This window comes from Mauremys mutica, chromosome 2 (genome assembly GCF_020497125.1).
Source record: "Mauremys mutica isolate MM-2020 ecotype Southern chromosome 2, ASM2049712v1, whole genome shotgun sequence".
NCBI classification, from domain to species: Eukaryota; Metazoa; Chordata; order Testudines; family Geoemydidae; genus Mauremys; species Mauremys mutica.
In genome coordinates, this window is record NC_059073.1 from 59015319 (window position 1) to 59041203 (window position 25885).

Genomic DNA, 25885 nt, shown 5'->3' on the forward strand with positions numbered 1-25885 from the left:
CAGGGGAGACCTAGAGCAGTGGTTCTCAACCAGGGGTATGCATACCCCCATGGGTATGCTGAGGTCTTCTAGGGGGTGCATCAGCTCATCTAGATATATGCCTAATTTTACAACAGGCTACATAAAAAGCACTAGTGAAATCAGTACAAACTAAAGACAATGAGTTGTTTATGCTGCTCTACATACTATATGCTGAAATGTAAGTACAATATTTATAGTCCAGTTTTATATGGTAAAAATGAGAAAGTCAGCAATTGTTCAGTATTAGTGTGCTGTGACACTTGTGTTTTTATGTCTGATTTTGTAAGCAAGTAGTTTTTAAGTGAGTTGAAATTTGGGGGTACGCAAGACAAATCAGACTCCTGAAAGGGGTACAGTAGTCTGGAAAAGTTGAGAGCCACTGACCTAGAGTCTATCCATCAGAGGGGGGAATGCCAGTGCAACCCCACTTGTCCCAGTAAAGCTGACCAAATGAGGCTTGTGCACAACCCCAAGATGTTCCTTGTCACACTTTGGAGTGCATTGCTGTTGCAGCCCGATGGCCCAAAGAGAGTTGGGCCACCCTATCGGCCCCTTACATGACCAGACTGGCCCAGGCTACAGAATGAGGTCTTGATGCAATGACTGCTCTAGACTACATACACGTCAAAGCAGCCATCTTAGATGTCTTCAACATCTCACCAGAAACCTACTGATGTCAGTTCTGCCCTGAGAAATTCTCCCAGATGTATGGCCACAGGCAGTCACTCGGAGCCTGAAGGAAAACTGCTGGCAGTAGCTCCAGCCAGGGGTCATTCCAGGGTTCAAGTGGTGGAAAGGATCAATTCACCCAAAAGAACAATTCACCGAAATTCTTCCAGTCGGGGGACACTAGTGTTGGTGAGATATCCGGAAGCATTGGCAGAGGCAGTATCATTGGCAGAGAACTACCTGATGTCCCTCGGGCTAGAGGCTGAAACATCAAAAGTCATTTCTGGGCTCCCCGAGTCCCCATGGAGCACCGATAGCGACCCTTGTCCGTGTTTGGGTGAGGGAACTTGGATACACAAACCTAGTGGGAAGGGGCACAAAGGCAAAGAGAGGAACCTGAAGGCCCATCTCTGCTGACCAGGAGGGGCCCCACCTGGCTTGGCTGAGTGATCTTATCAAAACAGATTCTCTACCTTGGGAGATCCTACCAAGAAATCAACTCCTCCCATCAGCAGCTGTGTTGTGTGTGGCCAGCAAGAACATTCCAGAAAGGGCTGCCCATTCGTGCTGTAATTATGGTCAGGCCTGGACAGCCGATAACAGGGCTCGAAAGAGGGGCCTTAGGAAAATGTTGGTCCCAATACAAATGGATGGAGTAACTGTACAAGGGCTGATAGACTCACTGTAGTCAGACCTTAGTTTGGAAGAGACTCTTGGGGACCAGAGGTAAAGCCAGGGACATAATCTACCTCCAGTGTATCCATGGGGACATATGATCCTATTCAATGCACGAATTACGACTAACCATGCAAGAACATGGAAATGGTACAGGTTGGAGTGGCAAAAGACCTGGCTTACCCAGTCATGCTTTAGCATGACTGCAAGGTCTTCGGGGAAGAGGTCAAAGGGTGATAGTGCTTGCATGGAGAAAGCAGAGCCAGAGCCAGAAGACCCAGGAAGGTGGAAATGTCCACAGTGGCTGAGAGGGAGCTTCAGGAACAGTGCGGCTCAAAGGAAGATGAAGACCCAGGAGAAGGACCATCTTCATGACTGAAGGACCCGCTGCCTGAACCCGACTGGGGCATAGAGGCTTGCCACCACTCGTCACCTAGATTTGCTGTCAAGCGAGGGGGCGTTTGTGAACAGTTCATCTGTGCAGACGGTAAAGCAGTTGAAACAGTGGACCCATTTTGAACTAATGGGGAGAGGGCATACCGGGCAATGAAGAATGCGATGGGAGAGGTAAGAATGCTTGGAGAGAAGATGCTTGGCATGCTTGCAAGTAGGAGCAAATTAAGGTTGCACAGACAATGCCTTGCATCCGAAGAAGTGGGTATTCACTCACGAAAGCTCATGCTGCAAAACGTCTGTTAGTCTATAAGGTGCCACAGGATTCTTTGCTGCTTCTACAGAACCAGACTAACACGGCTACCCCTCTGATACTTGAATGTTAAATTAGTATTTCCTAACTTCTGAATGCTTGATTGTGCCATTGTAAGGCCTGGTCTACACACAGTTTTGGTAACAATATAACTATGTTGGTTAGAAGTATGATTTTTTTTAACTGAAATGGTTATGTCGATAGACCCCCTAGTGTGAAGTTATACTGGTATAAGGGTGCCTTATACAACTATAGCTTATTCCCCTTCCTGATCTAACTGCATCCACACGAGGTGTTGTACCACAATAACTGTACCAGGATAGTAAAAAGTGATACAACTTGTGTGTGAAGACAGCCCTAACTTTCTTTTGATGGAGACTTTTGGTATGTAACTTTCTGGGTACTTTTTAAAAGGAAAAAAGTCTGTTAATTCCCCCTATGAATAAAGAGCAGTCTTTGTGGTTGTAATGCTTAAGAAGCTTTCATGATCTAGCAGCTCGCAATTTTTAACTGGATTTGGCCTTTAGAAACTGGTATAGCCATTCCTATCACAAGGGAAAGATAAAGATCTTAGCAAGTTCAACTAAAGTTTGGATCTTGTTTCCACAGACAATACCTGATATAAGCATCTTCCTTATAAAGTATAAATAAGTAAAAGCCAGATTGTACACTTTGGATCCTCCATGGAGGATATTCCACGCATGAATCTTCTTCACATTGTGACACAGGGGTTAATGGCCTCTGAACTACATGTCACTCTTTTCTCTCTGATTTGTGAGTCCAGAGATCTGTGAGTGGGAAGTGAATGGGCTAAGAAAGGACTGGTAGGGCCCGGAAAGCTGCAAATTGTGTTTCCTCTACTTCCCCCTGCATCAAGCACAAAGAGTAGAGGGAAGTTAATAGAGTTGTGGGGATACCCCTTAACACTGTTGTGGGGAAACCCCTTAAAAGATGGGGTAAAGTCTCAAGAACAGGCACCCGTTGGAGTCTCTGAGAGTGCATCTCCATTGGAGCTGTGCTGCCAGAGAGCAAGGACAGAACTGCAGGGCACTCTGAGCCAGTGGAGAGATTCCAGTCCCTGTGTCCCTATCAGATCTGTAAGCATCTTGGGTAATCTGCAGAGTACGTGGGCATAACCCCAGTTTTCTTCCCTGTGGAGGACTACCTGCAGCCCCTGCTGGAAGGATGCAATTTGAAACTCTAAGGGGACCTTCTCTGAGGCCTTGTCTACACTACAAGACTATTTCGAATCTACTTAAGTCGAATTTGTGGATTCGGCCTTATGAAGTCGAATTTGTGTATCCACAGTAAATACACTAATTCGAATTTCTGAGTCCACAGTAACGGGGCTGGCGTCGACTTTGGAAGCGGTGCACTGTGGGAAGCTATCCCACAGTTCCCGCAGTCCCCGCTGCCCATTGGAATGCTGGGTAGAGCTCCCAATGCCTCCTGGGGGAAAAATGTGTCGAGGGTGCTTTTCGGTAACTGTTGTCATTGAACCGTCAATCACGCCCTCCCTCCCTGAAAGCTCCGGCGGGAAATCTGTTCGCGCCCTTCTCTGGTCGGTTACAGCTCGGACGCCACAGCACTGCGAGCATGGAGCCCGCTGCGATCATCGCTGCACTTATGGCCGTTGTCAACTCCTCGCACCTTATCGTCCACCTCTTCCACAGTCAGCTGCTGAGAAATCGGGCGAGGAGGCTCCGGCAGCGCGGTGAGGACAGGAATTCACAGAGTGGCGCAGACCTCTCACAAAGCAGGGTACGCCGCGCCGTGGAGATCATGGTGGCAATGGGTCAAGTTCATGGTGTGGAACGGCGATTCTGGGCCCGGGAAACAAGCACGGACTGGTGGGACCGCATAGTGCTGCAGGTCTGGGATGAATCACAGTGGCTGCGAAACTTCAGGATGCGTAAGGGCACTTTCCTTGAACTCTGTGACTTGCTGTCCCCTGCCCTGAAGCGCCAGGACACCCGGATGCGAGCAGCCCTGAGTGTGCAGAAGCGAGTGGCCATAGCCCTCTGAAAACTTGCAACGCCAGACAGCTACCGGTCAGTAGCGAACCACTTTGGCGTGGGCAAATCTACCGTGGGGGTTGCTGTGATTGAAGTAGCCCACGCAATCGTTGAGCAACTTCTCTCAAAGGTAGTGACTCTCGGAAACGTCCAGGACATCATAGATGGCTTCGGCGCGATGGGATTCCCAAACTGCGGTGGGGCTATAGATGGGACTCACATCCCTATCCTGGCACCAGCCCACCAGGCCAGCGAGTACATTAACCGAAAGGGCTACTTTTCAATGGTGCTGCAAGCACTAGTAGACCATAGGGGACGTTTTACCAACATCTTCGTTGGGTGGGCGGGCAAGGTTCATGATGCGCGTGTGTTCAGGAACTCTGGTCTGTTTAAACGCCTCCAGGCAGGTACTTTCTTCCCGGACCACAAAATAATGGTTGGGGATGTGCAGATGCCTACAGTGATCCTCGGGGACCCAGCCTACCCGCTAATGCCCTGGCTCATGAAGCCCTATACAGGCGCCTTGGACAGAGAGAAGGAACTCTTCAACTACCGGCTGAGCAAGTGCAGAATGGTGATGGAGTGTGCTTTTGGACGTCTCAAGGGGAGATGGCGGAGCTTACTGACTCGCTCGGACATCAGCGAAAAGAATATCCCCGTAGTTATTGCTGCTTGCTGTGTGCTACACAATCTCTGTGAGAGCAAGGGCGAGACCTTTTTGTCCGGATGGGAGGTTGAGGCAAATCGCCTGGCTGCAGTTTACGCTCAGCCAGACACCCGTGCCGAGAGAATATCCCAGCGGGAAGCGCTGTGTATCCGGGAGGCTTTGAAAGCAAGTTTCCTCGGAAAGCAGGGTAACCTATGACTCTCCACTTGCTTTCAAGAGAAACTGACCCTGGGCCTGTGTCTGTATGTGTCGATTTCGATCTGCGGTTACATACCCCGTTCTCCAAGTTTCCCCCACTTCCAAAGCACGTTTTAAAGCAAATTAATTGTTACACTCATTATTAATAAATCTTTGTTTTACTTTGCATTTCTGTTCAGGTGTTGAAACATGGACGCATACTGTGCTGGGCACGGTGTGCACTGATGTACAGACCGCTTGTTCCATAGAGGAATGACATCCTCCTGCTCCTACATAGGTCTCTGGGGTGGGGGACGGTTGCAAGTGGTTGTGCATGAAGGGGAGGGATTGCAGGAAGGGGTGGGTTTGCAGGAAGGGGCGAGTGGTGCCTTCTTTGGATAGGGGTTTGGATGACGGCAGTGGGCTGCGGGTTTGGGCGTAGGAAGGGGTGAGGGGTGTGGGGGAAGGGTGAGTATCTGTCCGTGGATGAGGGCTCTTGTTGGGGCTCAGGGCAGCGGAGAGGCTCGTTGCTACGGTGGAAGTGCATGGGAAGGGCAGCGTGCCTTAACATTAAGGGGGTGGCAGGCGCTAGGACCCTGGACAAGCATACACATCACAGAATGACCCGGGGCAGCATACACCACACAGAGTGACCCTGGTGCCTACTGACTGCAGTGTGTGTGCCCTGCAGTTGATCATGCCCCCAAGTCTGTACCCTGGTAATGTAGGCTATACCGTGCAATTATAAATCCCCTCCCCCCCCCATACACAAAAAAATCCTCTGACACGAAAGACGTGACCGAAACAGTGAATAACAGCAAACAGCTTTTAATAATCTAATACACAGTGGGGGGATGAAACTTGGATTTGGGACTGGGTGAGCCTGTAAGGGAAGCACTTCTACAAATTTATAGCGTGAGAGGTGTGTGGTACATTAGCGCTATGCAGTGGTGCAGTGACAGTTCTCACGGCCCCTACCGCCCCTCCGTCTTGTACTTTTGGGTGAGGGGGGGCAGGACTTCTTGGCGGGGGAGGGCGGTTGCAGATACACTGCAGGGGGGCTCTGTCCTCCTGCCTGCGGTCCTGCAGAACATCAACAAGGCGCCGGAGCGTGTCCGTTTGCTCCCTCATTAGCCCAAGCAGCGTTTGAGTCGCCTGCTGGTCTTCCTGCCGCCACCTATCCTCCCGTTCGATGTGTGTGCAATGCTGTTGACATAGGGTCTCCCTCCACTGTCTCTGCTCTGCCGCCTCGGCTCTGGAGCAGGCCATCAGTTCCGCGAACATCTCGTCCCTAGTCTTTTTCTTTCGCCGCCTAATCTGCGCCAGCCTCTGCGAGGGGGATGCCGGGGCAGTCCGGGAAAGAGCCGAAGCTGTGTGATGGGAAAAGTAACTGATTTCCTTGAACAGATACATGTTTGCGAACAGTGAACACAGTCTAGTCAGTTTCTCTGAACAAGACCATACAGGGCAACAAGTCTCACGAGATCTCAGGACAAGTTCGAGATTTCGGAATACGCTCTCATTGGCTGCGGCATTGCACAGGAGAGCGGACAAGTGGGGAGAGACAGCTGAATCCGTCTAGCAGACAGTCCTGGTAAGCCTTACAGTACATTCTGCTTATCAGTTAATGGATAGCTTGTGCCCTCCCGCTAAAGGCAATCTGGAAATCATATACTCTGACCCTTTTCCAGCCACTCCCGCCAGTGCACGGGAAAGATCAATGTATGCTTTTCCTATGTGGCCTACAACACGTGGCTGTTAAGTGAGGGTCATTGTTATGCAAAGTAAAAGTCAACCATTCACAACAGTAACAATACACTAATTGCCCTAATTAGATGCAGCATTTCATGAACGAGATCACCCTGATGCGGGTCCCTCGGAGTCACAAAGAGCGGATGCTAAGGGAAGCCCTGCAGAGACCAGGACCATATGCGGCCATGCTTGTGGAGGCGATGATTCCCATCTACATAAGGATGTCCTGGCGCGGAAGAGTGTGCTTCCACGGAGCACCCAACAAGGCACCTCTCCCCAGGAACCTCCTGCGGAGGCTTTTCGAGGACCTAAATGAGACCTTTCTTGAATTGTCCCTGGAGGATTATTGTTCAATCCCTATATGTGTGGACCTACTTTTCATATAGTTTTTCATTGAAAATTTTATATATAGTATTTCTTTTTTATACCTGTTTTATAAAAAATAAATGTTTACATGTTTATAGCACTTACCGCCTGATCCTTCCCCTGATTCAGAGTCCGGGTTAACGGCCGGGGAGGGTTGGTAGGGGATCTCTGTGAGGGTGATGAAGAGATCCTGGCTGTCAGGGAAAGCAGTATTGTGTTGGCTGTCGCCTGCGCCGTCCTCCACAGACCCTTCCTCATCTTCTACATCGGCGAACATCGAGGAGGAACTGTCCAGGTTCACTATGCCATCCACTGAGTCCACGGTCACTGGTGGGGCAGTGGTGGCAGACCCACCTAGAATGGCATGCAGTGCCTCGTAGAAGCGGCATGTCTGGGGCTGGGCTCCGGAGCGTCCGTTTGCCGTTCTGACTTTTTGGTAGCTTGTCTCAGGTCCTTGATTTTCACGCGGCACTGCATTGCATCCCGGCTGTATCCTTTCTCTATCATTGCTTTGGAGACCTTCTCGAAGGTCTTTGCATTCCGCTTGCTGGAGCGCAGCTCCGACAGCACAGACTCCTCGCCCCACACACCGATCAGATCCAGGACTTCCCGGTCTGTCCATGCTGGGGACCTCTTTCTATTCTTGGATTGGCCGGACTCCTCTGCTGGAGAGTTCTGCATCGTTGCAGGTGCTGTGGAGCTCGCCCCGATGTCCAGCCAGGACGTCAGATTCAAAGTGCCCAGACAGGAAAAGGAATTCAAATTTTCCCGGGTCATTTCCTGTGTGGCTGGTCAGAGAATCCAAGGTCCGACTGCTGTCCAGAGCGTCAACAGAGTGGTGCACTGTGGGATAGCTCCCGGAGCTACTAAGTTCGATTTGCATCCACACCTAGCCTAATTCGAGCTAGCCATGTCGAATTTAGCGTTACTCCACCTGTCGGGGTGGAGTACCGAATTCGAACTAAAGAGCCCTCTAGTTCGAATTAAATGGCTTCTCGGTGTGGACGGTTGAGCGGTTAGTTCGAATTAACGCTGCTAAATTCGATTTAAAGTCCTAGTGTAGACCAGGCCTGAATTTCCTGGCCCTTACGCAGATATTTCTATGCAGCCTTTATTCATAGAACTTCCATGTAATAGATGTTGAGAGAACTGACTGCTTATAGTTTTTTGCAGAGTTCATGTGCCATCTAATGGCTTTTTAGGTTCCACCTCTATGTTAGGTTTTACTAGCTTTATTTATATTGTAATACTAGTACTTTCACATGTAGTCATTTTGCATTTGACATGGAATAATATCAAGAAAACTGAGTATACCTTATAATGTAATGTAAGGTTACGCCCTTAGAACTTAGCCCTGTTAGTTGTGTTTTTAGCCAAAAGTAATTAAAGGTTTGTACCAAAATCTTAGCAGACCATGAAGACTGAGCATTTAGGAATGAAGTTATTTAAGTGAGATATCAGAGAATCTATCTGGTGATAAGATTTGTTTTTAGAAACTGGTCATCAACCGTTTCACTAACATTCATTAAGACTGTGGGAATGTAATTCTCAAAAAGATTGATAGGAACAACAAAGAAAGATCTTAAGTCAAGATTTTTAAAAATTACTAGTGATTGTGGGTACCACAGTTTTGGGGTGCCCAGCTTGATACCCCTTAAAGTGAAGTTATTGTTCAGAAATGTTGAACCAAATACTCTCTGAAAATCAAGTGACTTTCAAGTGTCTTGTGTTGGGCCCCCCAAAATTGAGGCACTCATAACCACTTCTCGCTTTTGAAAATCTTGACCTTCAACTTTTAGGGTTGTATTCTTCCACCTTTATACATGCTTAGGAGTACTTTACTCTGCAAGTACCAGCACTGTAATTTATAATATGTAAGTTATGGAATTTACACTATTTGATCTTGTTAAACTGCAGCTGCCTTCATTTCCCAGTCTGTGAGATACTCTTTTCTAAACATTGAATATGTAGTTGTCTGGGCAGAATGAGCAGTTCATGATTAGTTTTCAGTGTTGTAGCTGTGTTGGTCCCAGGATATTAGAGAGACAAGGTAGGTGACATAATATCTTTTATTGGACCAACTTCTGCTGGTGAGAAAGACAAGCTTTTGAGCTTACACAGAGCTGAAAAAGAGCTCTGTGTAGCTCGAGAGCTTGTCTCTTTCACCAACAGAAGTTGGTCCAGTAAAAGATATTACCTCATCCCCCTTGTCTCAGTTCTTGAGCAGTACATTTGCCTCAATTTTTAATGAGATTTTTTTCTTTTTAAATGGCTATCTTGGCAGGCAAAGAGTTAGGTCACATTTGTATTTCTTGAAGGCTTTTTGTTTTATTAGAGGTGGAAAGTAGCATGATTTGTTACAGGCCCTTTCCAAAGCCTCCAGTTCTAATCAGGTTTGTCCCGTTTCCTGTACTTTTTATTTTCATTGCACACATCTATTGATACTTATCTAATAAAATATGTGTTGCCGTCTTTGAAGATGTGTAGTATGACTTCTCTGTGGCTGCTTGGAAGAGCAGTAGTTTAATAAACTAGCATTCAGTCTCCACAGATCTTGGTCAACATTTAAAAAAATATCTGCAGATTAAAAGTAGTTTGGGCTTCTCAACTTTGAACCTGATCCCATGAATTGTTGAGGGCCTTCTGCGAGGTGTTGAGTTTCAAGATGCTCAACATTTGTTAAGAGTTTAGGAATGTAGTTCTCAAAAAGGCTGATAGGAACAACAAAGAAAAATCCGATGCCAAGATTTTCAGAAGTGACTAGTAATTGTGGGTGCCTCAATTTTGTGGGGCCCAGCTGGAAATACCTTAAAGGGAGCTGATTTTTCACATGTTGAACAAACACTCTGAAAATCAAGCCATTTTCAAGTGTCTCAGGTTGGGCCCTGAGTTTCGAAGATAATTGTCCATGTCACAAAGATACTGCATAATGCTACATTATGAGACACCCTGTTTAGCAGTGGTCCAAGACTAGAATAGAAGATTAATATCAATATATTATACCTCTGAGCTTCTTTAGGAATAATTTGGAGACCAGATAATTTGCATAATCTTTGTAAGAGATTCTTTTTTTAAGACTCAGGTTTTTCTATACACATGCATATACTTCACTTTTAAACCCAAATAGTTAGTTAGAAATTGCTAAGTAAGCTATATTATATTTCAGGGTAGCTATATTATACAGATGTTGTCTACATTCACACAGAATATATGCTTCAATTATTTTTTTATTCCCATAATAACTTATATAAAAAAGTCAAAGAAGCATATAAAATAATCAACAATTGAAGATGCCATTTAATGCATTAACACTTCCTAGCTATATATCATGCCAACTGTATAGATCCTCATAATTTTATTCCCAGATGGAGCAATCGTAGCCTATAACATCGTGTTGTTTTTCTCCTTAAAAGTGAACGTAGGGCTGGTAAAAAGCACTGGAGATTGAAGTTACCAGCCACAGAACATATTTAGCAGACAGATTGCCCCACCAGTGACCCCAATCCTGTTATCAGCCTCTTAAGTCTAGGGATAAGAGTGTAGTTCATCCTATGTATCTAGTTTCCATGCCCATTCAGTCCTTGGCTTCTCTACTGCTCTTTGCACACAATTATGTTCTGTGGCACAAAGTGGGGCTACAGAGTTGAAGGGCTCTGGGCCTTTCAGATCCTACAAGTCTATGTCACCAGGCCTATTCTTATTGTCAGAAGGCATAGGTGACTCTTAAAGCAAGAACTGAAAGAATAGACATGGAATATTCATTTCTCTGTTGCTGGTGGAACCCAAACACACTTTTTTTCCTCATGGATGCAGAACAATTTATGGATTATCAGAGAGGAAGGCAAAATTTAGTTTTCGCTTCAAAACCAGAAACTACTACCACTCTTGCATGACAGAACTACTAACATTCATTAGCTGTGTGGTTCAGGTGTAATAATAGAATTTTATGTTTGTATTAATATAATTTAAAATAAAACATAATTATGTAGCATGTATTAAATGTATTGATGTATGATTTAATTATATTTTGCCAGCCACCCTTTTTAAATAACAAAAAAGAATGGCCTAATGGGCCAATGGTAAAAATACATTAGCCAGAATTTGTGTCTGGACTGAATTTAAAGCAATAACAGGCCTTTAAGGGTCACCAATTTGTTATAGATTTAGCATTTTAAAATAAGTAAATAATTGTCTTTCTTTTGCATTGCAATTTGATGTTCCTGTTCAAAATGTTATATGTAAATTAATTCTATTGTGTATATAAATAAAAAATGTATGTGTTAAAAAATAAGTATAAAGGCCATAGCTAAACCAAATATACAAAAAAAAAGACCAAAAAAACAACAACCCCAAAACAAATGCAAAAGCATCAAAAAGCTACAACAGACACCTATTAAAATGTCAAAAAAAGGGCAAATTAACAACTCTAAAAATAAAACAGGCACCTATCAATAAAAACAAAATAGCTATAATAAAATTTTTTAATTTTTTTTTTAAACCAAGTACTCGTCAAACAACAGTTAATTACAGCATAACAAAGCAAAACTCATTGGACCCAATAAAAAACAATCACTATATAAACAGAGTGCCTTGCCATAAAACTTTGGGTTCGTCCTGCCAAGACTTCCCTGAAGCATCGTGTTGCAACCGACGGAACCTGGCTCCTCCCTACCAGTGATCAACTTAGCTGGCCACTAGGTTGATCCGAGCTGGTAACTATAACATCGACTGGCAGGACAGTGTGCATAGCGTATGTTTGTATGACTAAAAAGCATATGCTAACTGCTGTATTCTCAATAAATATGGCATGTTGCCTTCTCCCCTATAAAAAAATCTCATGTGCTTTGTATAATCATAACACAGGGAAGGCTTGGATGACTAGGAGCACTGGTAATGGAACACTTTTCAGGGCTAGGTCACTTGCATAAATTTGGCCCAGGGGCGGGCAGTAGTGATTCAAAGTTGTTAATATTTGATGGCTGTAGGAGGCCTCTGTGAAATGAGAGCTGAGTTAAACTAGCTCCTAGTGGACAGGTGTCAACATTACAAAAATGCTATCATGATTAGCTTTGCTGGCAATTTTAGCAGCTGGGTCATGGACTCAACGCTCATGGAAACTGAGCTTCAAGGTGTGGGAGACAAGGTGGGGTGAGGTAATATCTTTTATTGGTCCAACTTCTGCTGGTGAGAGGGACAAGCTTTTGAGCCACACAGAGCTCTTCTTCAGTTCTGTGTGGCTCAAAAGCTTGTCTTTCTCACTCACAGAAGTTGATCCGGTGAAAGATATTCCCTCACCCTCCTTGTCTCTTTCATATCCTCGGACTGACGCAGCTACAACTACACTGCATACTTCAAGGCTGGGGTGAGACACACTGGCACGACATTGGGAGGAGCTTGTAATGCCACTGCCCATGCTGTACCTCTGTGAAAACCGATGGGCTTCAGTTTCCACCACTCTGAATTCAACACTCTTTGTAAATCCACTAAAGGAAAAAAATATAAAAAGATAGGGGCTGGCGACACAGCACTCCCTTCGCAGCCCATCTCCACCGCTCCTCACACAGTATTCTCTTTGATCCTGCAAATTTCTCTTTTATGCAACTCTAGAGAAAGGGAATGAAGTCCCTTCATTATTGCTGCCTCCTTCCTGTAAATTTTCCAGCTACCTCAGTCCCTTTTCTTACTGTTTTTATCATGAAGATAACTTACACACCTGAGAAATGTTATTTTCTTTTTCCTTGTAAATGATGCAAAGCAAATATCAAACGTTATCTTTGGTGCTGACACATGGAAATTAGGAGAGGTATTACAGTCCTATTCAGTCTTCTTTCCAGAGAAAACTGCTGGTTAGGTCAATTTACTTGGCTCAGTACACTGCTTTAATCTTAACCTGAGGCTTGCTGCAGATATAGAGCAGCTGGCTCTAATGTCTTCATGCATGGTTGCAAGTAAATGATTTAATTTCTGTTCGTTGAGAGTGGGAATCCAGCAAGAATGTCTCTTTTGAATGAAAACTTTGTGGGCTGATAATGGGTGAATAAGCAATGCCGTGTGATGGAGTAAACCTGGAATTACCACCTAAACTTTGAGGGACCAGGTTCACCCCTGGTGTAACACTATAGACTTCAGTGGAGTTGTACCAGCGATTAGTTTGGTCTAACAACCTCGATTATAAGAATTTAGAAAGGAAAAAACAGGAGATTCTGTTGTTACTTTTCCAGTGCTGAGAGCTCTGTTTAAAAGACAATATTCATAGCTTTCCGATGAAAACAAGACCAAAAAGGCTGAATATACTGACTGTGCAGCAGGCTGACCTTTTCCAGGATAAATGAGCCACCTGGGCACAGGCCTACAAGTTAAAAAAGCACAGCCTGTTGTGGAACTAGTTAATTTCCTACTGCATCCCCCAATACTATACCCATCAGGGAAGTTGCTATATGTACATATTGATAGCGGTCTGATACATAGATGTTATGGTACTTACTGTAGCAGATGGAATGCCCATCTTGCCCTCTACAGTGTCTCCACACACTGGGGGCTTGATTCTTCACTGCCTTGTGTATAATAACTTACACCTGTGCAAAACAAGTGCAAACTGGCTGTAAAATGTTACCCAGCCAGATGGACAGGTGCAAAGGACTGCACAAGGTACAAGACTACAAAGTACTGGCCAATTGATTCCAGCTGAACTTTTAGTGGAGAAGAGGCCCACAATGTATCCTTTTCCTGCAGTTTGCCCAGGCATAAACTTTAGCTTAAGCTTTCTCCCCAAGCTGCACAAACCTGACCCGCCCAAAGAGCACTCTCTTTAAAGGAGGCAGACCTCTTCTCAAATCATTTCCTTCTGCCCGAGGGGGCAATTGAACCTAGGTTTCCTGCATCCCAGCTGAGTACGCTAAGCACTAGGCTAAAAGTTATAAAGTAGGCAGTGGTGGCAGCACCACCACCTCATCTTGACTCCAGTCTCCAGAAGAGGGGTTCCTAGTTGTGACTTAGGCCACGTCTATACTTACCCGCCGGGTCGACGCGGCGAGTTCGACTTCTCGGAGTTCGAACTATCGCGTCTGATCTAGACGCGATAGTTCGAACTCCGGAAGCGCCGCGGTCGACTCCGGTACTCCACCGCGGCAGGAGGAGTTGCCGGAGTCGACCTTGGAGCCGCGGAGTTCGCTTCCGCGGCGTCTGGACGGTAAGTCATTCGAACTAGGGTAGTTCGAATTCAGCTACGTTATTCACGTAGCTGAATTCGCGTACCCTAGTTCGAACCAGGGGCTGTGTGTAGACCAGGGCAGAGCTAGGTACCTCCTGCAGCCCAGACAGAGGCGTCTAACTGTGAGAGGGGGTGGACCTTAACACACAACCCTGTTGTCAACATCTCCCATTGGTTAGCTTAGGTGGCTCTGCACCTGGTATGCTGTCTTTGTGGATCACATTCTTAGGTGTCTTTCTCTCCCCATATGTTGTATAGGGAGCCTAGGCACCTAACTCAAGCTTAGTGGATCATATTGTTATTCCTGTGGTTTTCTATCATCTAAAAATTTGGTGTCGCAATGTTCAGTGTAGCACTGCCTAAGTCCCTTTGTGGATCTGGGCCTGTCTTGCTAGTTACAGAAATATACAAAGTTTACTTCAGTTGTCAGGATCTGAAAAAGTTTCACTCACTACCACACACAGTAACAATGACTTTGTTTTGTATTTTCTAATTATAAATGCCATCATTGTAAAAACTGTGGGCTCAATCCCATAATTGTTACTATTACTGTCAGCTGGAGTTCATTGAAGCTGAAGGCTAAGGACAGCAGGATCAGCCCAAAGTGTGTCAGTTATATTTTACACGCAGCTTTGAAGCAGTTGAACGTGTAATATTTTGCTAAGCCACTTAAAAGTTCTTTAGAAGCAATTAAAATTTTTGCCATATGCTACTACAGCATTGCTGCCTTTCATGCAGCTGTGGGTTACTTGTAAATAACTGTAGGTTACTTGTAAATCTTCAAGATGAATCATAGACGTCCTGAATATGTATATATATACTTGTTCTATTTAGGACCCGACCTGTGAGATGCTCAGCACCCTCAGCACCAAAAGAAGTCCATTCAATTTGAAGGCTCTCAACACCTACCCTAATGAGGAGCCAGTATTGGTAGCTTCCTCAGAAATCAAGTACTGCTGTTTATAAATCCTTTGTGCCCTTCTTTCTGTCTATATTTATTAGGGCAGACAAACTTTCTTTGGGTAATTCATTATTGTTACTTCTCTCTACAATGTACAAAGAAGCAAATTCGTCATTCCAAGGTTTGTGAATCTGGACTGTAGGGCATGTCACTGTCACGCTGGTTTCTTATGCTCTGACTAAAAATAGTTTGTGTCAGTGCTTCCCATTAACCATCTTTAGTTTCGGATGGAAACTTGACTGTCACTTCTGCTTAATTGCATCATTTCCTAACATATAATGATGTGAACGTTTTGTTTCACTAAATGTACTGTGTGTAAAAGCATTTTAACAAGACATAAAATGTTGATTTGTTTATTAATGAAACCTGGTATTCCACTTTCACTCAGTTGCCTAAAATCCTTCAAAACAAACTGTCACAATTACCTATGTATTATTTCACCGTGCTCTTCTCCAGTCATTATTTTATAGTAATAGTGGCTCATTCTTTTTACAATTTTAATTGGATCCAAAATAAATAAATATAAATGTAATCTGCTAAAGTAGAGCTTCACTCTCTTAAATGTTTTAAACAATTAGACTATTTCACATCTGTAAATATGCTTTATTCCTAAAAGCCTATGTAATAGGCTAATGGGTCTTAGTCTTTATTTTAGGGCTTTCCTTTACTTTCAGTCACTTCTATTGTGAATGGGAGCGTACAACACCACTTTCCAGCTGAGGTGCCTGTTATTGAAAAAGATGTTACTCTTGCTTCCACTGAAAAATTCTGAATTTCTAATTAGAAAAAGGAGCTGTTTATGGTTGTCTGAAGTGTCTGTTTAACAAGCAGTCATGCAGAAGTAGTACAATGTTGTAGGCTCCGAGTGTAAATAAAAGCAATCATGATCCAAACTCTGGGGTAAGTAATTAGAATAATAATTGAAAATAAAGAAGCTTTGTCAGTTTGCATTCCTTTTTCCAAGGCAGCTCAGGGCAAGTGTAGAAACTGATATATATATATATATATATATATATATATATATATATATATATATATATATATATACATACATATATACATACATATATATATATATATATTTTAGTAAATACTCCAAAAATAAAAATCAAATCAGATTTATGAATAAGGCCTGACTACCAGTGTTTTGGGTTATGAAGGATTTACTTTAGGTTGTCAAAAATTATATGCTTTCAAATTATTTGCTTTAAAGCAATAAAGTTAAGCTTTATATTTAAATTCAGCTGCAATATACTACTGCGTGTTGTCTTTCAGTAATACTGTAGCAGTACATTCAACTTATTAGTCACTGAATGTTGTGTTTGATTAAAAAAATCCACTAAATGCCAAGGTAAATTTACAGTCACTTATTCAGAAGAATTTGTTTTCCCTCTGCTCTTGTGACATGGGATGGATAGCAATTCATGCTTTCTTTAAATTAGATTGAATTGTGAACTGAAAATGTTAAATGTATTTTTGAAGAGGTGGTTTGGATACTCACAATGAAATTCAACCCAGTGAAAAGGATCTACATGAGGGACTTAAGTAGAGCTTAACTTGTGCAAAAGAACTTGTATGGCCTGTCTGCTCTGAGATGGTTTTCACACTCTAGGCCAGGTCCTTGGGTCTGGCTGAGCTGAAATTTGCCCAGAATCCAAAAGGTATGTGGTAGGGCAAGGAAGGTTGTAGACAACCTGTGAGCTCCTCAATCCCCAGCATACGTCAGTGCAGCCTCAGAGCTGCTGTAGCTTGCACCAGTTTGTAATGGCCATCATCATTTTGAAAGGTGTAGACAGAAGAACAAACTGCTTTTTCTTGTTCTTCATTCTTATTGTACTAAGCATGATAGCCTCTCCCAAGCAAATTAATTATTAGAGACTCTCAAATGATCTGAGGCTATAAGATATGTGGATGGCATCTAGTCTTTCTGGGGTTGGTGATTCTTGTTTGCAGGCTAATTATATAAATAACTGTACAACAGACATCTTTTTTTCCTATTCAAATGTGTCAGCATAAGTTGGTGTGAGTTTAGTTCCACCTCTTCAACTTCAGTTTTGGTTGTTTTTTTCTTTTGTATGGGAGGTGGGTTTTTTTTAACCATTTTGGAATTCTGAAGTATATTCATGTCTGTTTAAGCATGATAATATCTGAATGAAAGCTTGATCCTTTTTTGGCAGTAACTTCTACAGTGTGTGGTTGCCTTTGAATCAGCATTGAGGGCTGCCCTTTCCACTTCCCACTTCAATGGAACTACTGATGATTATTTTTTATGGGGAGTTTTTTAAAATTATTTCAAGAGGAAATGAAGAAGCAATGCTTGGGCTTTTTTTCAGAAAAGTTTGAAAAACTTAGTTTAAGGTTAACAGAAATGGAAAGCAGGTACGAGTCTCTGAGAGCCGCTCATAAGGTGCTTCTTCCCAGTATACAATGGATGCTATTGAGAACAAAGGGGACCGAGGGCTGGGGCTTGCCATGAAATGGAGTTCTTTTTCCTGGCTCTTTGTCACAGCCATTGCTGGTCCTTCGTGTGTGGGAATGAGGACATCCTCTTTCTAGCAGGGATAGAGAAGAACCAAATTTTCAAGTGAAAATAGTGGCATTTTCAAGTTAAGTGGCCCTGCCAAATATGCTACCCTGTTTTCGCCGTACTGTGACATTTTCATCTATTTGCTTCTAAATTGGACAAACATACTTTGGGAAATATTTGAATTCAATAATTCAAAATTGGACAAACACCTAGCATTCTTCCATGCCTGGCATTGAAAATGAGAGGTGTCTCTTAAAAATGTAGCAAGAAAAGGGCCAGGTTGTGTCTCTGTCTCTCTCTGTCTCTCTCTCTCACACACAGAGTGAGCAGTTACTTCTCTCTCTCTCTCTCTCTCTCTCACACACACACACACACACACACACACACACACACACACACACACACACACACACACACACACACACAGTGAGCAGTTACTCAAATGTAGCGCTGTCAGTAATTGCCCATGAACATGAGTAGCAGGTTTACAGTCTGGATGTAAAGGAGCATTTAAGGCATCTATGGTCAGATTCTGACCATTTTATTCTCTCATCTTTACTCTTCAAGTAATCCCAATGATTTCAGTATGATTTCTCATAGAGAAAGGTACTAGTCCAGGTAAGTATCAGCATTTTGACCCCATGGATAAAGTGATAGACTCCTAGAACCATTCTACTGTAGGAGCTGAGCTGTACAGGACATTAATTCAAGGTAACCATTCAGACAGTAGAACACAAAATGGAAAACGTAGAAAACCCAAAAAGGTCCAAAAATATGCAGATTCTGCTGTTTTTACTGGCAGCGGGATCCTCAAATCGATTAATTTCATGGATTACCTATTCCCCTTAGTTCTCAAACTGAGGGCTAGTCTACACTTACCGCGCGGGTCGACGCGGTGAGTTCGACTTTCCGGAGTTCGAACTATCGCGTCTGATCTAGACGCGATAGTTCGAACTCCGGAAGCGCTAGTTCGAACTCCGGTACTCCACCTCGGCAGCTGGAGTTAGCAGAGTCGACCTTGGAGCCGCGGAGTTCGGTTCCGCGGCGTCTGGACGGGTACGTAGTTCGAACTAGGGTAGTTCGAATTCAGCTACGCTATTCACGTAGCTGAATTTGTGTACCCTAGTTCGACCCCCATTCTTAGTGTAGACCAGGCCTGAATGTTTAAAAAAAAGAAATCTACAGCAAATGCACTTACAGGAGTCCAGTATGGAGGAACCTGTAATAATAATATAGTGGGACATGTGGAAGAACCTACAGTACCATTGTAGTGGAAGATATAATCCTGATCTCTCGCTCCAGCCTCCCAGGGCAGGATTGCAGCCTGAGAGAGCAGTTCCCTTTATTTAAAATAATAATTTTGAAAAAAATCAAGGTTTTGCTCTGCCCAGATTTTGAGCCCAGACACAAATGTCTGACAAAACACAATGGTTCTTCTGAAAACCTTTACAGAGGAAGGGGTGGAGGTGTAAGCTGTTTTCTGATCCCAACTCAGAGAATGATTTTCTGGGATCATATATCAACAAACAAACTTTAAGCGAAACTATGGGAACAAAACCAAGATGTGGCCTGGGCCAGTAATAATACTGTAACTAAGTAAGGATGATGCTGAAACTTGAATTTTCAGAACTGACTTAGCTGTTTATTTGTAATACTCCTTTTGAGATTAATCATGATAATTCTCTTTTATTTCTGTTTTTTCTTTTCTTTTGTAGCTAAACCTTTTGTCATACCATGACATTTCTCAACGTTGAAACTGATTGTCTCTGTTAGCTTAATTCCACGTACTGAACATAATAGGCCAGATCTGTTCCACACTAAGTGGAAACAAAATACAGAGTCTTTAATATCCTCTTCACTGATACATGGTGCAAACTGCTATTATGAAGCTTAGGTGCAATTTATATGAATTTTGAGAAAAAACTGAATTGTTAGGCTAATAATAAGAAGCAAGAGGTAAGAAGGACAGTTGTTCAATTTACATCTAAAAGAAGCCATCATAAATATAGGTGACAGATATTTTGAAATTTATGAACAATTGTTATAGTGCTAATGACCCTACATTGTATTAATATTTTGCCAAAATTGATTTGAGTCACTGAAGCAAGGGAAGCTTCAGGCGAACAAATCATGTTTGATATAGTAAATCTATTTTTAAAAAAGCAATAAAAGTCCAGTGAAAGACAACTCATGCTTTAAGTAAGCCATGGTTTCCCTTCTGTGGAAAGTGTTCCCAGTCATTTATTAGACAAAAAAGTATGTACTTCATAACACAAAATTATTTAAGGAAAGAAATGTCCTAGTTCTGTAGGTCCTATTGACTTATAATATACCCCTTTTATGTACAGGGTGCGCATTTGTCTCAAGTTACTGACCATAGGACCAGAAAATATATAGCTCCAAATGGTACATCAGGGCAAGAACAGATTTGTTATTAATCCGATTGCTTGCTTTAATGTCCTGAGCGCTTTACACATTATCAGTGAATTCTTGTCAATCAGCTCACTAGTTATGATCTCTTTGGACACTTAAAAAGCCTTCAACAGAACAGAATGAGATTTTTGGCTTAATGAACTGAGGCAATATTATGTTGACCTCAAGTTTTAGGCTTGCTACAATTCTAAGAGCAATGTCCTGTGGCTTTAATTTGTATCACTGTTTATATCCATCTTTCATTCCCGCATAACCACTGAGACTTTGGAATAGCATTAAGATTGGGTACCCCCCATTTTTCTTTTGTTAAAGCCATTTAGGCTGGCAGCTAAGAAATACAAAATGTTGAAGACCTTAAAATATAAACAAGATACAACATGCCAGGCCTTATTTTCCAACGATTGTAGGCTGGCCTCCGATTTTGAGTATGTGCTTAATTGTGCCCACAAAAGAGGGCAGGCATGTGCACATGTTTGTGCACACAAATCAAATAGTTTTGCACTAAAAGAGCTCCAGTTCCCTATCAACAGTCGCACAGAAACAAGCGCGTCAACGGTCAGTTGGAATTTTCAATCGTCAACACTATTCACCATTTTCACCAATGATCTGGAAGTATAAAATCGGTGCTGATATAATATGTGGATGACACAAAGATTACTGGAGTGATAAATAATGATGGGAACAGGGCAGTCACACACAGTGACCTGTTCAAAGAAAAGACATGTTAACACAGCCAAATGCTAAATTATACATCTAGGGACAGGGAATGCAGCCAGACCTAGAGAATGGCAGCTGTATCCTGGAAAACAGTGACTCTGAAAAGGATCTAGAGGTCAAAAGGGTCACGCAACTCAACATGAGCTCCCAATACGATGCTGTGGCAAAAAGGGCTAATGTGATGCTTGGCTGTATAAACAGGGGAGTAGTGAGTAGGGGTAGGGATTGATTTTACCCTGTGTATATTATACTGTGGAGACTGGTACTGGAATACTGTGCAGTTCTGGTTTCCACATTTTAAAAAAGATGTTGAAAAATTAGAGAAGGTGCAGGAAAGAGAGACACAAATTACCTGAAGGCTGGAGAAAATTCCATACAGTGAGAGATTTAAAGAATTAGATCTGTTTAGTTTAGCATAAAGAAGGTTGAGATTGTTGATTATAGTGTATAAGTACCTTCATGGGAAGAAAATACTGGGTGCTAAAGTGATCTTTAATCTAGCAGAGAAAGGCATAACAAGAACCAGGGGCTGCAAGCTGAAGCCAGACAAATTTAAATTAGAAATTAGGTACCAATTTTTAACAGCGAGAATAATTTAACAATCGGAACAAACTACCAATGGAAATGACAGAAGCTTCGTCTCTTGATGTCTTCAAATAGGCCAATACTATAACGGGGTTCAAAAGGGAGCTAGATAGGAAGATAGGTCCATCATGGAAGATAGGTCCATCAATGGCTATTAGCCAGGATGGGCAGGAATGGTGTCCCTAGCCTCTGTTTGCCAGAAGCTGGGATTGGGTGACAGGGCATGGATCACTTGATGATAATCTGTCTGTTTATTCCCTTTGGGGTACCTGCCATTAGCCACTGTCAGAGGACTGGGGTTGATGGACCTTTGGTCTGATCCAAGTACGTCTGTTCTTATGTTCAAATCAAAACTAGATGCCTTTCAGGAAATTGTGATTTAACCAAACTCAAGCTATGCTTTACTCAAACCCAAGTTATTGGGCTCAATATAGGGTTAACTGGGTGACATGTAATGGCTTGTGATATACAGGAGGTCAGACTAGATCAAGTAATGGTCCCTTCTAACTTAAAATTCTCTGAATCTAGGGGAGATGGACAGTTTTTAAATTTTTGGTTCTATTAGTGAGATTCCATATGAGATCTGTTGAATGATTTCTACCAGATAGGATGCTCCAATAACTTGTTAAGAGACTGAGATGTGTTTAGATCTCTCCTTCATTCTTACCTGGGGGGGTCTAAGTCACTTGTTGGGTTGGGCTTGAGGCCTGCCTCATGCAGTTTATTGCTATGAATGACTATTGGATTGGGATGCACATCTGGGAACACTGGTACCTAGCCATTGGCTTATGGACAATACAGTCTGACTCAGGAGGTCAGGAGCAACAGCCCCGTACATTGACTTTAGTCTGTACATTAGGGCTCATTCTTGCAGATCCTTTGTTTTTCCTGTGTATAATTTATTTTCTGTTCTTAATTGTCATGTTTAACTGTCTCTCTGGAAAACTGACATCTGAATGATGCGTGGTTTGAGTCACTGAATTTTTTTTATCCCTCTGAAAGGTTACTTGGGCTCTGTTACTGCTTATTACAGCATGTTTAGTTTTTGGGGTTTTTTTTGTTTTGTTTGTTCATGAATGATGAATTCTTTCCTATACATACAGTGCCTTACCACTGTGTGTCTTCCTTTTGCAGTATTGTTCTGTTTGTAAAATGTTTTCATCCATGTTTTATGGCTGTCTCATCACTGGGAAATGCCAAACGGAAACATAAAAAACCACAGAAATAAATAAGGTTATTTTGCTTTTGGGCTATAAAGTTGTAAGTTCAAACCCTACGTTGGTGTAGATCCACACTACTGTGGATGAGTGTGCTTCCTTGTTATATGTGCCATCATTCAAATGAGATGCTAAATCAAGGAATCTTGGCAGTTCTTGGTTCTAAGTGAAAGATCTCCTAGTTCTTTTCAAAGAGAGAAATACTTTATTTCACAAGTCCCAGTAGCTGGGTTTGGTGCAGCAGGCATGGAGTGTGAGGGAAGGGATTTCTCTCTGTAGGCCATGGAGCTGTAGCAGTGCTGCACAGTGGCCACTAAAGCAGGCCACAGTTCAGGGGTGTAGCTATGGGTAGGATGGGTGGGCTGTGGCCCACCCACTTAGCATCCAGGCACACCCCAGCACTATCCCCGCCCAGACCTGGAGGACACCGCATGCTGGGTACACACATCCCTGGCCCAACCGGAGGGGGAGGAACAGCAGCGGCACAGCAGTGGAGCACCTGAGGAGTGCGTCATGCATGCGTGCACACACATGCCGCAGCAGGAGGAGGGCGGCTGGTTGGCTGACTGGCCCGCCCAGCAGCGGTGATCATCAAAATATGTAGGCCTGTTGCCTCGGGGAGTGAGGCCCGGCATGTGGCGGTGCAACAGGGATGGGTGCCAGGAGCCGTGCATGCTGCAGAGTGGCGTCTCCTCCTGGAGCTGGGTGCGTTCATGCAGGGCCCCAGGGGACCCCTGGCCAAAGCACCCATCACCCCAACACAAGGCCAGCTGGACTGGAGGGGGTGGGCAGAGGCTGACCCCTGATCCCTTCTGCCCCCCCTTCCCCTCTGCCCCCCCATAATTGCCCATCCAAATGTCCCATGTTAGCTGCGCCACTGCCACAGTTGCCTCCCACTAAGAGGGCTCAATGGTCAGCGGGTTTGTATAGCAGGAGATTCATGGTCTTGCCCCCGTTCCTATCCAGATCTGCCTCACCCAGGCTGCTACCCCCAGCTGTACAAGAATGAGCCAGAAGCCTCCTGCAAAACCAGGTTCCATAACACACCTCTGCACGCTTCCTTCCCTTCTGGCATGGCCTCCCCAAATCCTGTTCTCTGTTTCCCCTGGCACAGAAAACCCACACTTGTTCTGCTACAGCTGGGGCCCTAGGTAGCTGCAGAAGATGGGACAGAGTTTGTCACAGAGCTGAGAAGATATAATCCTGGGATTTAATAAAATAAAAGGTTCTAATCTCCAGAACTGTATGTAAGCTATTGGAGAGTGTATTTATTTACATAGCAACTCAGCTACCAATATGTAATTTCTTCATCCTTTGAAAGTGCTTTGCGATATCTTTTAACATCAAAGATCCTACTGCATATAAAACCAAATATTTCAAGTAGAGGGAATTCAGAATGTTGCAACAAGAAGGCACGTTAAATCATGCAGAATAAAACCTACTGTCCTTGTAGATGTTTTGCTATTACTGTTTGTAGCAAACAACTCATTTGCTGATCAGATATAGCCAGACACAGACATGAGACAGACAATATTAGGATCTCATCCATTGATTCTGTATAAGAGCTGAGAAGTGAATGTGACGTTCTTGGTGCCTGGTTCTAAGCAGCTTTGCCATCTCAAGAGATTCAGTTTTTCTTCGAGTGCTTGCTCATGTCCATTCCATGCTAGGCGTGTGCACACCACTTGCACTGTTGCCGGACATTTTTCCCTTAGTGGTATCCGGTGGACCAGCTCTAACATCCTCTTGAGCTGCACACGTATGCACCAGTATAAGGGATGCCACTGGCCCTGGACCCTCTTGGTTCCTTCTTACCATCGGAACAGTTGCTGGAATGACCCTTTCTTGCTCTGGCAAGGTTTCTTCCCAGTGGTTTCAGACTCTGTCTTCATTCATAGTGTTAATAGTTTACTGTATATAGTTTTTGCAAGTAGTGGCAGTGTATATAGTTCCTATCATTGAGAGACTTTTCGCCCCAGGGGCCAGGCATGCCCTAGTTCCCAGGCTTCAAGCCTTGTGCCTCTTGTGGCAAGCCTATACCTGTGAGTGACCCGCACTCCAGTTGCTTAAAGTACTTGGGGGAAACTCATGTAAAGGACAAGTGCAAAATCTGTAGGGACTTCAGACCCCGCACTAAGAAAGACCAGGACATCAGGCTATCCTCGTGGAAGCTGCCATCAGAACTACTGCTCTGATTCTGTGCTGAGGACTTCGGCGTCAGTATGAAGCGCTCCCCCGGCACCAAGCTCTTCCTGGCACTGTTCTCCATCGCTGGTGCTGAGGACAAAGCACAAAAAATAGCACACTGAGAGAGGGCGCTCACTGGTGCAAAAGAGAGACAAGTGGGGAGGGGGAGTGAGACCCGCACCAGGTTGTTCCTATACCCCGGACCTGTGTCATCACCGTCAACTCCACCAAGGGCATTGAGTCCAGTGCAGGATCCTCCGCTGACACCAGGCAGCCACCATGGTACCAGTGGGCTGCTGGTGCTGTCAACCCCAGAGGCTTTACAGGCCACTAGGGACCTTCTCTTTCTTTCGGTTCCTTCAACCCCACCGGGGCACCTACCAGCTCCGGCATCCGGAAGCAGGAGGGAACAGGGTGCATCAGGCACCTTCGCAGCACCACACAGGGGAAAACCCCTACCTGATACCAGCATCCCATTCCCTGGCACACTACTGGTTCCTGGAACTCTGGCACTGTATGGAAGTGGAAGCAGATACCACTCCACCGTGGTTGCTGAGAGAGAAATCCTCTTCGGAGCCTAACGGGGAACCCTATGTACCACCGAAAGCTCACCCCTGGTACCCAGCCTATGCACCACCAAGCTTTACTGCTGGTCACCCGGTGGGCACCTGGCCAGCAGGTTGCTGGCCAATGCAGTGGCCCTACTGTAACCCCTGGGGGTTTCCCCCCATACTGGTGCCTTCCTCCCACCACTCCTACTTGATGGTCTCCAAGAGACAGGTTACCGCTTCTTCCTGCTTGGCACTGGATCCAGACTCTGGTACCAAAGTCCAGGAGATGCCTCCAATGGACATAGTAGAGGCAGAGGAAGGAGCCCCTCCTCCATACAAGCCTCAGCCTCCCCAGATGAGGTTGTTGCAGGTCCCAGAAGCCTACTTCTCCAGGACAACTTCAGGGCCCATCAGGATCTTCTGAAGCGGGTTGCTTCAAACCTGGGCTT

The 25885-nt window shown here is 44.1% G+C and overlaps 1 protein-coding gene across 5 annotated transcripts in view; it reads left to right on the forward strand.

Moving 5' to 3' along the window:
- The window catches only part of STAU2 (staufen double-stranded RNA binding protein 2), a 218373-nt gene that overhangs the window by 154847 nt on the left and 37641 nt on the right, over positions 1–25885 (forward strand). Inside the window, exon 14 of one of the 5 annotated variants that reach the window (XM_045004507.1) lies at positions 15093–15730. The exons of the other annotated variants lie outside the window; for them this stretch is intronic. Coding sequence (XP_044860442.1) covers positions 15093–15224 — 132 coding nt within the window. The 3' untranslated portion in view covers positions 15225–15730. Of the gene's footprint in view, positions 1–15092; positions 15731–25885 lie in introns of those variants that run through there. 5 annotated transcript variants of the gene reach the window in all.